This window comes from Oncorhynchus mykiss, chromosome 11 (assembly GCF_057628025.1).
Source record: "Oncorhynchus mykiss isolate SJ-2025 chromosome 11, ASM5762802v1, whole genome shotgun sequence".
NCBI classification, from domain to species: domain Eukaryota; kingdom Metazoa; phylum Chordata; class Actinopteri; order Salmoniformes; family Salmonidae; genus Oncorhynchus; species Oncorhynchus mykiss.
The window spans coordinates 27,541,656-27,555,773 of record NC_143032.1 but is presented as its reverse complement, the minus strand read 5'-3'; the positions used below and the strand labels follow the sequence as shown (position 1 = coordinate 27,555,773).

General features: G+C 41.9%; 1 protein-coding gene across 1 annotated transcript in view; it reads right to left on the bottom strand.

Annotated features, from left to right (window-relative positions):
- waca (WW domain containing adaptor with coiled-coil a) overlaps positions 1 to 14,118 on the bottom strand; it is a 44,408-nt gene that overhangs the window by 26,490 nt on the left and 3,800 nt on the right. Inside the window, exon 4 of the mRNA XM_036935253.2 lies at positions 6,164 to 6,258. Within this exon, the coding sequence (XP_036791148.2) occupies positions 6,164 to 6,258 (95 nt within the window). The remainder of the gene's footprint in view (positions 1 to 6,163; positions 6,259 to 14,118) is intronic.

The following is a 14,118-nucleotide window of genomic DNA, read 5'->3' as shown; positions in this document are numbered from 1 at the left end:
TGCAAACTGTCCACAAGACATTAAGATCCTCCTGTCCAATGACATTCAGTGTGAACCTGATCGAAGATGACCGCTCCTACTCTGGGACGCGATATACATGGTTTCATCTATAAACTAAGGTACTAGTGAGGATTTCCTATGCTAGACAACTTGTTAAAGCAGTTGATAAATCATTGATATTCTACCAATCATTTTCATGTAATTACATTAAGGTGGGAACATAGCAATATTCAATCAAATTCACCAGTTGATTTAAAACAGTTGAACCCTTTCGCATGGTTGGTGTCTTGACGGATAACTTGAACCCTGGATCTAGCCGTCGGACAGTTTTTTATATGGAGATCTCAGAAATGCAGTGCAACTACGTAACATTGTATGCTTTCTTATGTTACAGGGTGATAACAGATTCCAGGGGCACACAAATCACCCAAAATATATGTGATTAGTGCTATTCCAGATCAAATACAATCTTGGTAGACCGAGTCGTCATCTGTTCGTTCTTTCAACCCATCGAAATGTTAAACCAAGTATTTTCATTATATAGACACAACATATGTGTTTTAATAAAATCAACTATATGTAGGCTACTGAGCGTGTCTGATGCTTTAAGCACACAGTGATTAAATAATTCAGAAACAAATTACTCAGTGTTCATGACAGCCTAACCAGAAGAGAAAAAATAAAACTCTTCCTAAACCACCACCAAAAAAAACACTGCAGGCCTTGGCAGATTCTGCCATTATGTTCCCAAAGTTACCGTTAATAGGCTACAGCAGGGGTCGTCAGATCCTTTTCCATTAGGAGTGTCAATTTCTCTTACAATTTCTTATATTTAACCAAGAAAGTTAGTTAAGAACTAATTCTGATTTACAATGACGACCTAACCCGGCTAAACCCGGACAACGCTGGGCCAATTGAGCGCTGCCCTATGGGACTCCCAATTACGGACGGTTGTGATACAGCCTGGAATCGAACCAGTGTCTGTAGTGACGCCTCTAGCACCGAGATGCAATGCCTTAAACTACTGCGCCACTTGGGAGCTCAAACCTCTAACAATCTGCGTGACAGTTATGACTTTCATATGCACATTTTGTGGAACAGTTTCATTTCTTTTATAAAGTCATATCTCAAATCCTTGTCATGTGACTAATAAAAATGACATCTTAATGAAAATTCTACAAACCTAAAAGTAACTTCTTAACCTTGGCAACTATAAAAAAAGAGCCTACGTAAAGCCAACAAATAAACACACTTCAGCCTGCAGATACAAAAGATCCTGATAAAAATAGATCACATGGCTATGCATGGCCTATCCGCAAGGAACTTGAAACATTGTATCAACTAGGTCCAGCCCAAAGCATGCACTAACAAACTTGCAGCATTGTATAAAATATTCTGGACCCTCATCCCCAGACAGACACAGCTGTAGGCTATCTGGGCAAGAAGTAATCAGGTAGGCAGGACTATTATTGGCGATTCCACCGGAACAGAGCATGACATTTTTTTGTTTCTTTCATGCCGATTGGTTATTGAAAGGGAGAGCTGGATAGATTTTTCACATAGGCTACATAAAGGAACTCATGTAATTTAATGGATGTAAAAACAGACTGTTTACTTGCTGTTTGAGGTGAAGATTTGTTTCATTTGAGAAGCTCCACAGCTCATTAATAGTGGTGGTGGTGAGTTAAGACTATCAGAAATAGAAATCAGACCAACAAATGGGCACATTTATAATTCTATATTTGCTCGCAGGCCAGGTAGCCTAGGCCTACTTCTATGTATAATCAGGTGAGTGTCCTTACTCAACATTGACAGCTCTACAAACAAAATTTATAAATTGACAACTCATAAATGGAATAACACAAAATTTGTCTCACAAGTGTAGCCTAGGATGTGCACTCTGCAAACAACATGTCCACTCCTCTAATGAAAACTATAAAATAACAATAATAAATTGAATGTATTAAAATAATGGATAAATAATAAAAAGGATAAATAAAAAAAATAAAAGTTAACAGACATTATAGGAATTAACGGTAATTGTACTACTGATGATACTGGTGTGCCATCCCCACAGCCTTCGCTGATTAGTCCACTGAGACAGGCGTCAATCAAGACACATGCCATACAATTTATCAGTTTTTGGGGCAGCTGCTCGACCCTAAACAAATATTGTCGACCAAAAGCCAATCGACTTAATGGGGTCAGCCCTAATGTGCTTACAAAATGTATTTGCTTCTAACTGAAAAAGTCCCCCCATACCTTGATAGGGTCATTAACATGGTTCTTATATTATGAATTATATTTGTTGGAATGCGAATTTGGTGTCAAGCTGTTTAATCACGCTGTGATATTTTCACACACACACCATATGATCTAGGAAGGAAGGGATGTGATGAAGGGAAAGGTGTTTGCGAGGAATGTCCAGAATATTTTGGTGTTGGGAGTCTCATTCGTTACGACTGTGAAGATGGTTGTGTCTAGATACACGGATCTAAGATCCCTAGCGAATTGATGTTGGACATCTGTTGTTGTCCTCTTGATTTACAGCAGGATCGTTAGATTGAAGAGAAGCATCAAGGTAATGAATTAGTTCATGTTTTCATATGTTTTTGTGCACAGTCCACGGTGCGCAATTGTGTGTATAGACTGTTTGCGCAACACCCATGCTATTCTTATTAATTATTCTGGATATATTGACAAATTACATTTACAATAATATCTAGTATTGAAATAACATGAAATATATTTTGTCTTCCATGTTACACCTGTAATTGTAAAACAATACAAGGGACTTGACGTAGCCTACTTGAACTTGGAGCTCAGACCTTCATGTTGTCTATTGGAATAGGCCTATATTTGGAAAATATTGTTTGAAAAGTCCTTGTAATTATGTAGCCAAATTATAAAGTTACCTTTCGCCCTTATAACTACCTGCGATTTCAGTTTTTATCCATTTTGTGAGATGTGGCCACCTTAGTTTGTTTCCCGCCTCTTCAGTTGAAGGGTCATGCGCCACGCTTGCGGTAAAACCATTTGCGGCTATTATGAGGACGACAACATTAATGCTGTCTTCAACTTGGCTTTCCATACAAATCCTTCCATTCCAAAAGGACCCTGGTTTTTGGTATGTTTCTCATTATAAAACCAGCGATCGCGAAATTCAAAAATGATATTAATTGGTGATATTCGCTATTTATGGATGTATTAAGCGTGCATGCCTTTATTTTTTCACCTTTATTTAACCAGGTAGGCCAGTTGAGATCAAGTTCTTATTTACAACTGCGACCAGGCAAAGATAAAGCAAAGCAGTGCGACAAAAACAACAGAGTTACACATGGGATAAACAAACGTACAGTCAAAAATCTATATACAGTGTGTGCAAATGTAGAAGAGTGGGGAGGTAAGGCAATAAATAGCCCGTAGTGGCGAAGTAATTACAATTTAGCATTAACACTAGAGTGATAGATGTGCAGATGATGATGTGCAAGTAGACATACCGGGGTGCAAAAGAGCAAGAGGATAAGTAACAATATGGGGATGAGGTAGTTAGGTGTGCTATTTACAGATGGGCTGTATACAGGTACAGTGATCGGTAAGCTGCTCTGACAGCTGATGCTTAAAGTTAGAGAGATAAGTCTCCAGCTTCAGTGATTTTTACAATTCGTTCCAGTCATTGACAGCAGAGAACTGGAAGGAAAGGCGGGCAAAGGAGGTGTTGGCTTTGGGGATGACAAGTGAAATATACCTGCAGGAGCAAGTGCTATGGGTGGGTGCTGCTATGGTGACTGGTGAGCTGAGATAAGGTGGGCTTTACCTAGCAAAGACTTATAGATGACCTGGAGCAAGTGGGTTTGGCGATGAATATATAGTGAGGGCCAGCCAACGAGAGCATACAGGTCACGGTGGTGGGTAGTATATAGGGCTTTGGTGACAAAACAGATGGCACTGTGATAGACAACATCCAATTTGTAGAGTAGAGTGTTGGAGGCTATTTTATAAATGACATCGCCGAAGTCAAGGATCTGTAGGATAGTCAGTTTTACAAGGGTATTTTCAGCAGCATGAGTGAAAGAAGCGTTGTTGCGAAATAGGAAGCCGATTCTATATTTCATTTTAGATTGGAGATGCTTAATCTGAGTCTGGAAGGAGAGTTTACAGTCTAACCAGACATCTAGGTATTTATAGTTGTCCACATAAGTCCAAAGCGTCCAGAGTAGTGATGCTAGTCGGGCGGCAGGATGCGGGCAGCAATCGGTTGAAGAGCATGCACTTAGTTTTACTAGCATTTAAAAGCAGTTGGAGGCCACAGAAGGAGAGTTGTATGGCATTGAAGCTCGTTTGGACGTTTGTTAGCACAGAGTCCAAAGAAGGGCCAGATGTATACAGAATGGTGTCGTATGCGTAGAGGTGACTCAGAGAATCACCAGCAGCAAGAGCAACGTCATTGATGTCTACAGAGAAAAGTGTCAGCCCAAGAATTGAACCCTGTGGCACCCCCATAGAGACTGCCAGAGGTCAGGACAACAGGCCCTCCGATTTGACACACTGAACTCTGTCGGAGAAGTAGTTTGTGAACCAGGCAAGGCATTCATTAGAGAAACCAAGGCTATTGAGTCTGCCGATAAGAATGCGGTGATTGACAGTCGAAAGCCTTGGCCAAGTTGATGAAGACGGCTGCACAGTACTGTCTTTTATCGATGCCGGTTATGATATCGTTTAGGACCTTGAGCGTGGCTGAGTTGCACCCATGACCATCTCGGAAACCAGATTGCATAGTGGAGAAGGAACTCTGTTTATTAACTTGGCTTACGAAGATTTTAGAAAATGCAGGGCAGGATGGATATAGGTCTATAACAGTTTGGATCTAGAGTGTCTCCCCCTTTGAAGAGGGGGATAACTGCGGCAGCTTTCCAATCGTTGGGGATCTCCGACGATACGAAAGAGGTTGAATAGGCTAGTAATAGGGGTTGCAACAATTTCGGCAGATCATTTTAGAAAGAGGGTCCAGATTGTCTTGCCCAGCTGATTTGTACAGGTCCAGATTTTGCAGCTCTTTCAGAACATCAGCTATCTGGATTTGGGTGAAGGAGAGGCGGCGGGGGGACGATGACAAGTTGCTGCAGGGGGTGCTGAGATGTTGGCCGGGGTAGGGGTAGCCAGGTGGAGAGCATGGCCAGCCGTATTCTCCATGGACTTTAGTGTCTTTTTGGAATTAGTGCTACAGGATGAACATTTCTTTTGAAAAAGCTAGCCTTACCTTTCCTAACTGACTGTGTATATTGGTTCCTAACTTCCCTGAAAAGTTGCACATTGCAGGGGGCTATTCGATGCTAATGCAGTACGCCTCAGGATGTTTTTGTGCTGGTCAAGGGCAGTCAAGTCTGGGGTGAATCAAGGGCTATATCAGGTCTTAGTTCTACATTTTCTGAACGGAGCATGCTTATTTATTTAAGATGGTGAGGAAAGCACTTTTAAAAAGCAACCAGGCATCCTCTACTGACGGGATGAGGTCAATATCCTTCCAGGATACCCGGGCCATGTCGATTAGATAGGCCCGCTCGATTAAGTGTTTTAGCGAGGGTTTGACAGTTACCAATGTCTGTATGAACCCTGCTTAAAGGCTATATAGTCCTAGGTCTATGTTGTTGTATAGGTGGAGTTATGGGTCAATTGGTATATATTCCTTTTAGTACACATGTGGAACTGAATAAAAATCATATTTATTTTAGTTTCAAAACATTTTTAAATGTGGATCCAATGTCACACATTGGACTCATTATTTATAGAAAGACCAACATACAGGACAAGGTCTTGGTCCAGTCTCTGGAGTGTAGCTGTAGATTCCCACTCAAAGAGAGACTGTCTGAACCTCTTCAATGTGCTAAATACATCAATCACTAGGGGTTCATCACAATAGTCTCTCCTTACTCCTGAAGTGTGCACTTGTACACCCCCCCCCCCCCCCCCCACACACACATTTCAAATCATTGGAGTGGTATAGGCATGTTCTAGAGGGAGTTTACACCATATTTCTTAATACAATCATTTCAAATCCATGCAGTGAAGTGAACAATCGCACACTGCTGGGGAAAGGAGAGCCCAGCCCACCATGACATAGCGTCAACAACACAGAGAGGTGGTAAGCGGGTACTGTACTTACTGCGTCTGATGTCTTGCTGGGGTTTGATTGTGAATTGGAGCTGCTTTGATGTGTGCTGTGGTTGTGTGAATTTTCCTGTGGAGAATAACTCGTCCCTAGAAAAGAACAAAAAGGTAGATGGTTTTTAATTCAACCAATAGGCAACTTTGTTATTATACTGTCATATTGCTAGCTATGGAACAATAACAACAGTCCTTTGTCATCTGTCCAATTCTGTCTGTGTAATTAAAAATCCAATCAAGATAAATGGTAGCCTAACTAACCTAGTAGCCTAACTTATGGGACTCCCAATAACGGCCGGTTGTGATACAGCCTGGAACAGAAGCAGGGTCTGCAGTGACACCTCTAGCGCTGAGATGCAGTGCCTTAGACCACTCCGTACCTCGGGAGCCCTGATACGGGCATCCAACTACCATCATACAGACACAAAAATAAACCTGTGAGTCTAATCAAACCGACACTGCAATATTTAGTTATTGCAACTTACAAGTTGACCACTTTTCAGATACAGTACGTGCATATACGGTGTAAACACATTTAGAGGAAAACTGACTTGCCAGAAAGATACTTCTCCAATTCAAACTAAAAAGTTGAAGCTTACAATTAACAAATGTTTTACTACAAATCAATGCCAAAAAGTTGCATCACTGGCAGATTTTTTACATTTAACTAGGAAAGTCAGATAACTGGCAGATGAGTGAGTACTTTACCCATCTAATAAGACATTTTTTTTTTAAACTTCCTTGTGATGCAGATACAATGGTGTTTTAACATTTACTGGGCCATAATGCGTGTGGATGCAGGCCAAGGGGGAGGATGGATGATTGTGTGTGTGTGCGCATGCATGTCAATGTATCAGTGAGAGAGCCTCCTCTCCCACAGGGCAGGTGTCAGTCACTGCTACTCCACTGTATTCAGCCTTTAACATGAGAGCAAAGTATTATTATTTTTAATCAAACTTGTTGCAAGCTACTCTGATTATTTTTTATTTTGTTGCCTTCAAATAGGCCCGTTCTTTTCTTCTACCCTTCAACTCTTCACTGGGTCCTTTGTGTACAAGATATGTGTTTCTGTCAATATACCTAGTAAAATAAGTTATTAAAACCCTTGGGGGACCCATAAAATTATTTTTTATTTTCTTGAATACTGCTTCTTACGTCATATTTTTCCTGGTTTGGATTTTGCTTTTTTTTAAAAAAATTTTACACTGAATATAACAATTACTGAGATAATGAAATAGATGTTCTGAGTCCATGTCAATGCTTAAATCACACCAGAAGACCATTGAGGCCTGAAAAGGAGACATACACTGCCCCAAAAAATAAAGGGAACACTAAAATAACACATCCTAGATCTGAATGAATTAAATATTCTTATGAAATACTTTTTTCTTTACATAGTTGAATGTGCTGCCAACAAAATCACACAAAAATTATTAACGCATGGAGGTCTGGATTTGGAGTCACTCAAAATAAAAAAATAAAAAATTAAACCACACTACAGGCTGATCCAACTTTGATGTAATGTCCTTAAAACAAGTCAAACTCCAGCCACATGATGTCTAGCATTGTCTTGCATTAGGAGGAACCCAGGGCCAACCGCACCAGCATATGGTCTCACAAGGGGTCTGAGGATCTCATCTCGGTACCTAATGGCAGTCAGGCTACCTCTGGCGAGCACATGGAGGGCTGTGCGGCCCCCCAAAGAAATGCCACCCCACACCATGACTGACCCACCGCCAAACCGGTCATGCTGGAGGTTGTTGCAGGCAGCAGAACGTTCTCCACTGCGTCTCCAGACTCTGTCACGTCTGTCACGTGCTCAGTGTGAACCTGCTTTCATCTGTGAAGAGCACAGGGCGCCAGCGGCGAATTTGCCAATCTTGGTGTTCTCTGGCAAATGCCAAACGTCCTGCACGGTGTTGGGCTGTAAGCACAACCCCCACCTGTGGACGTCGGGCCCTCATACCACCCTCATGGAGTCTGTTTCTGACCGTTTGAGCAGACACATGCACATCTGTGGCCTGCTGGAGGTCATTTTGCAGGGTTCTGGCAGTGCTCCTCCTTGCACAAAGGCGGAGGTAGCGGTCCGGCTGCTGGGTTATTGCCCTCCTACGGCCTCCTCCTGATGTACTGGCCTGTCTCCTGGTAGCGCCTCCATGCTCTGGACACTACACTGACAGACACAGCAAACCTTCTTGCCACAGCTCGCATTGATGTGCCATCCTGGATGAGCTGCACTACCTGAGCCACTTGTGTGGGTTGTAGACTCCGTCTCATGCTACCACTAGAGTGAAAGCACCGCCAGCATTCAAAAGTGACCAAAACATCAGCCAGGAAGCATAGGAACTGAGAAGTGGTCTGTGGTCACCACCTGCAGAACCACTCCTTTATTGGGGGTGTCTTGCTAATTGCCTATAATTTCCACCTGTTGTCTATTCCATTTGCACAACAGCATGTGAAATTTATTGTCAATCAGTGTTGCTTCCTAAGTGGACAGTTTGATTTCACAGAAGTGTGACTGACTTGGAGTTACATTGTGTTGTTTAAAAGTGTTCCCTTTATTTTTTTGAGCAGTGTATTTGAGTGTAATTCCCCTTTTGAGTATCTAGCAAGAGCGGAACGTGTCAGTCGAGCAGTGTTTCTGCCGTTAGCCCTACTGATGTAGCACATGTCAAGGCAGAGTTTTAAAACACGATAGCCATCCAATGGACACAAATCAAATTAACACAGTTGTCAGGTATGACTACTTTGCAGTATACATTTAATTAAGGTTTATGGGGAAAGTCTGTCTACCTACAAGACACAAGTTATCATTACTAAATGGTTACATATGGACAGACGCACACCAAAAAGACAGACGGTCAATCTTGCTGGAAATTAAATTGGCAGATAGAGTTACGTTTGGCTTTTTAAGCCAATAGTGGCTAACCAGGGGTGGGATAATGTCAATGTGGCTTTGATTGGATAGTGGCCGGGAGCTTTATGTTTATGACAGTTTGTGATGGCAAGTTACCGGTAGCTCGCGATTTACCCGTTTAAGACCCCAGTCAAAGGTATGGACACCTACTCAATCATGAGTTTCTTTATTTTACAATTTTCTACATTGTAGAATAATAGTTAAGACATCAAAACAATGAAATAACACATATGGGATCATGTAGTAACCAAAAAAAAAAAACGTGTCGAACAAATCAAAATATATTTTATATTTGAGATTCTTCAAAGTAGCCACCCTTTGCCTTGATGACAGCATGGCACACTCTTGGCATTCTATCAACCAGCTTCACGAGGTAGTCACCTGGAATGCTTTTCAATGAACAGGTGTGCATTATTACAAGTTTATTTGTGGAATTTCTTTCCTTCTTAACGCATTTGAGCCAATCAGTTGTGTTGTGACAAGGTAGGGGTGGTATACAGAAGATGCCCTATTTGGTAAAAGACCAAGTCCATATTATGGCAAGTACAGCTCAAGTAAGCAAAGAGAAAGACAGTCCATCATTACTTTAAGACATGAAGGTCAGTCAATCCGGACAACTTGAAGAACTTTTAAAGTTCCTTCAAGAGCAGTCGCAAAAACCATCAGGCGCTATGATGAAACTGGCTCTCATGAGGACCGCCACAGGAAAGGAAGACCCAGAGTTACCTCTGCTGCAGAGGAGAAGTTCATTAGAGAGTTACCAGCCTCTGCTTCACAAAGTTCAAGTAGCAGACACATCAACTGTTCAGAGGAGACTACGTAAATCAGGCATTCATGGTCGAATTGCTGCAACCACAACTAAAGGACACCAATAAGAAGAAGAGACTTGCTTGGGCCAAGAAACACAAGCAATGGACATTAGACCAGTGGAAATCTGTCTTTTGGTCTTATGCGACCAAATTTGAGATTTTTGGTTCCACCTGCCGTGTCTTTGTGAGACACATAGTAGGTGAATGGACTCTCTCTGCATGTGTGGTTCCCACTGTAAAGCATGGAGGTGGTGGTGCTTTGCTGGTGACAATGTCAGTGATCAATTTAGAATTCAAGGCACACTTAACCAGCATGGCTACCACAGCATTCTGCAGCGATACACCATCCCATCTGGTTTCCGCTTAGTGGGAATAGCATTTATTTTTCAACAGGACAATGACCCAACACACCTCCAGGCTGTGTAAGGGCTATTTGACCAAGAAGGAGAGTGGTGGAGTGCTGCATCAGATGACCTGGCCTCCACCATCAACCGACCTCAACCCAATTGAGATGGTTTGGGATGAGATGTACCGCAGAGTGAAGGAAAAGCATCCAACAAGTGCTCAGCATATGTGGGGACTCCTTCAAGACTGTAGGAAAAGCATTCCAGGTGAAGCTGGTTGAGAGAATGCCAAGTGTGCAAAGCTGTCATCAAGAAGAATCTAAAATATATTTGGATTTGTTTAATTAACACCTTTTTGGTTACTACATGATTGCATGTGTGTTATTTCATAGTTTTGATGTCTTTACTATTATTATACAATGTAGAAAATAGTAAAGAAAAAAGAAAAACCCTGTAATGCGTGGGTGTGTCCGAACTTTTTACTGGACTGTAAACCCTCATGTTATATTAGGGAAATTGTGTTTCCAGAGCTAGGGCTGACAGTGAAAACCAGCATCAACCTTTACATATTCAAAACAGTTGCTTTGTGAGAAGGTGATAAAGTTCACAGTTATGTAAAGGCAAGCTGAAAAGTACCAGTGGCCTGGCTTCGGTGCCAAGAGAAAGTAGGTTCGCCGGAGCCTTTTCCCAGTGGGACACAGGTTGCTGCCCGGCGTAGATGGAAAAAGTTAAGTCTGTTCCTTTTTAGTAAAACACTGGGGCAAATCCTGTATGGAAACGCATCAGAGGCAGAAATAGCGCCATCTAATGCAGAACTGTCTCGAAAGGAATTCTCAAATTCGAGGGAAACCCGGGAGAGCACGGCCCAGTTTCACTACTGCTGCAAACTCAATGAGAATTCGGGCTGGTGGCGCCGTTACTACGCAACCACACTACGATCACTGCTGGATGCTGAAAACGACTAGCTAGCTTGTCTGGGATTGTTGCTGTTAGCTAGCACATGGACAAGCAGTACTGCAGTAGTCAGACATGACACGAATTAACACCACAGCTGGATACAGCATTCATTTTTGCATAATAAAATTATGATAACAGTCATCCCTCAAACGCTAACAAATCAGAGTTGAAACACGCTAGCGAGCTAACGTGAACTAGTAGGAATTTTAGCTGGCCAGGTCGTATTTATTAATTTTTTTAACCTTTATTTAACTAGGCAATTCAGTTAAGAACAAATTCTTATTTTCAATGACGGCCTAGGAACAGTGAGTTAACTGCCTGTTCAGGGGCAGAACGACAGATTTGTACCTTGTCAGCTCGGGGGGTTTGAACTTGCAACCTTCCGGTTACTAGTCCAACAATCTAACCGCTACCCTGCCGCCCCTGTATTGAAAGCTAGCTAGCTACATCATATCAAACATGTAATGTGGTTTGCTTGGTTAGCTAGCAGCTAATAGCCAATGTCAAGACAAGCAAGGTTAAGCTACATAGCTAGCCTGTTACGCCAACAACGACGCTAACATCAGCATGCTAGTACATGGCTCCAAGTCCGGCTGGCACTGGCAGGAGTATGGGAAAATGTTAGTTACTGCATGGTGAGGGTGAATTAAATTATTCAACATCTTGCTAGCTAGCAACATTAGCAAAGCCAGCTGCAGTCACATACAGGCTCAAGCAAGATGACATTTCTCATTTCTGGAGGCAGTGGAAACGTAATCTGAGCTAGGCCACCAAGGCCAGCCCAACCTGAGTAGACTTCAAAGTAACAATGGAAACCTGGCTATAGTGTACTGCTTTTGACCACCAGGGCCCATATGACAGGGCATCCCTGAACGAAGCAGGTGAGGGAAGTAGAGGTGTCAAACACTCATATCTATGGCAACCAAAAGGCCAGCCATTGCCCAGAACAACTATTAGCTGTGACAGCTCTGTGCAGCCAGCAGAATCAGCAGCAGACATGTAATAATAAATATGGTTGGGTATGGAGGTATGCTTTATCTAAAGATGTTTCAACAGCCAACAAATTAAATCAATTAAGACATTATCACATAAATGACTGTCACACTTATTTCCTTGCAAGCGTAAATGTTGTGATAATCTAACTTTTATAGAAATAATGCAGATCTCTAGGTTAGAAGACTGACAAACGGGCAGGAGAAGATGGGGCCACTGTGCATTAGAGGTCCTAAAGCCTTGTGACTCATGTGAAAACCAGAACATTGAGGCTTAGTTTGTGGTCACTGTGCATCAAAGACTATGGGGTAATAAATAGCTGTCAACGTCTAGTCGACCAACTTCGGCAACTTTCAAAACATTCATTTTTCCTTCCTTCAAGTAATCATTGATCTTACATTACTAGATAGATTTTTCGAAAGCTCGCCATTGCATTGCTCTCAACAATCACATCATGTCAGAGTGATTTCCTTCAAGGATTTCAGATACTTTTAAAATGCAGAACAGAGCCCTTGTCCTTAACTCTGAGCCTCGTCCCATGCAGTTGGCCTAGGTGCTGTGGCCATCTCTTCTTTTGTTCCTCATATGGTATGTTGAAGAATGATCGAAGAGTTGGCTACAACGCATCGGGTCTATAGTATGGGATGAATGTTAGTTAGCGCCTACCAACAGTGAAAGACTGCTGGAAAAGGGGGAAGGAAAGTATGTATGTATCATTTAACTAACATGTCAAAGCGAAAGCAAATTGATTAATGAAATGTACTGCCATTTCCTTGCACTTAGGATATAACTCCCCATAAAAAAATAGTTCTCACAATCATAGGCCGAGCTTGTATATCAGAGGCATGTTTTACCTAGATGAAATACAATGTTGAGTTCACTCTGTCATGAATTTGATCATATGTAATTAGGCAGGCTTTTTTTCAGTGTAGTATTTACAGTGTATGCACTGACTTATCATAGGGGAACGCAATTCAGGGCCTGTATTCATAGTGTCTCAGAGTGGGAGAGCTGCAGTTTTGCCTTTTAGACCATAATGACTAAGATTACACGGACAGGAGGGACCTGATCCTAGACCTCTGACACTTTTGTTGAATATGGGCCCAGATGTCCCTTTGGCTGCGTTTACAGGGCAGGGAGGTTTTGATATTTTTCCCACTGATTCAATTTTTTTGACCAATAATAAAATCAGCCAGTTTCAAATCAGATACATTTCAATGCTGATCTGATTAGTCAAAAGATTTGGGCTGCCTGTGTAAACGCAGCCTTTGCCACTGTTACATATTCCCATGTGCCACAGATATGTTCAGCTAGACATTAGGGGTGTAAAAGGTACACGTATTTGTACCGAACAATTAGGTACAGGGACCTTGGTACGGTCCACACTATGAAACCAAAATATATTTACAATACAAACACACTAGGCCAATAGGCTATGCCTACACTGCTGTAGGCCTCTTGAGTAAATCATTCCAGGCTATTTAAACTATACAAAAATATGAATACACAACGTGAAGCGCTGGCCCCATGTTTCGTAAGCTGAAATAAAAGATTGCACTAATGTTCCATGCGCACAAAAAGCTTGTTTCTCAAACGTTGTGCACAAATTTGTTTACATCCCTGTTAGTGAGCATTTCTCCTTTGCCAAAATGATCCATCCACCTGACAGGTGTGGCATATCAATAAGATGATTAGACAGCATGATCTTTACACAGGTGCACCTTGTGCTGGGGACAATAAAAGACCACTAAAATGTGCAGTTGCTTCACAACACAATGCCACAGTTGAGGGAGCATGCAATTGGCATGCTGACTGCAGGAATAACCACCAGAGTGGTTTCCAGAGAATTGAATGTTCATTTCTCTACCATAAGACGCCTTCAACGTCATTTAAAGAATTTGGCAGTACATCCAACCAGCCTCACAACCAGACC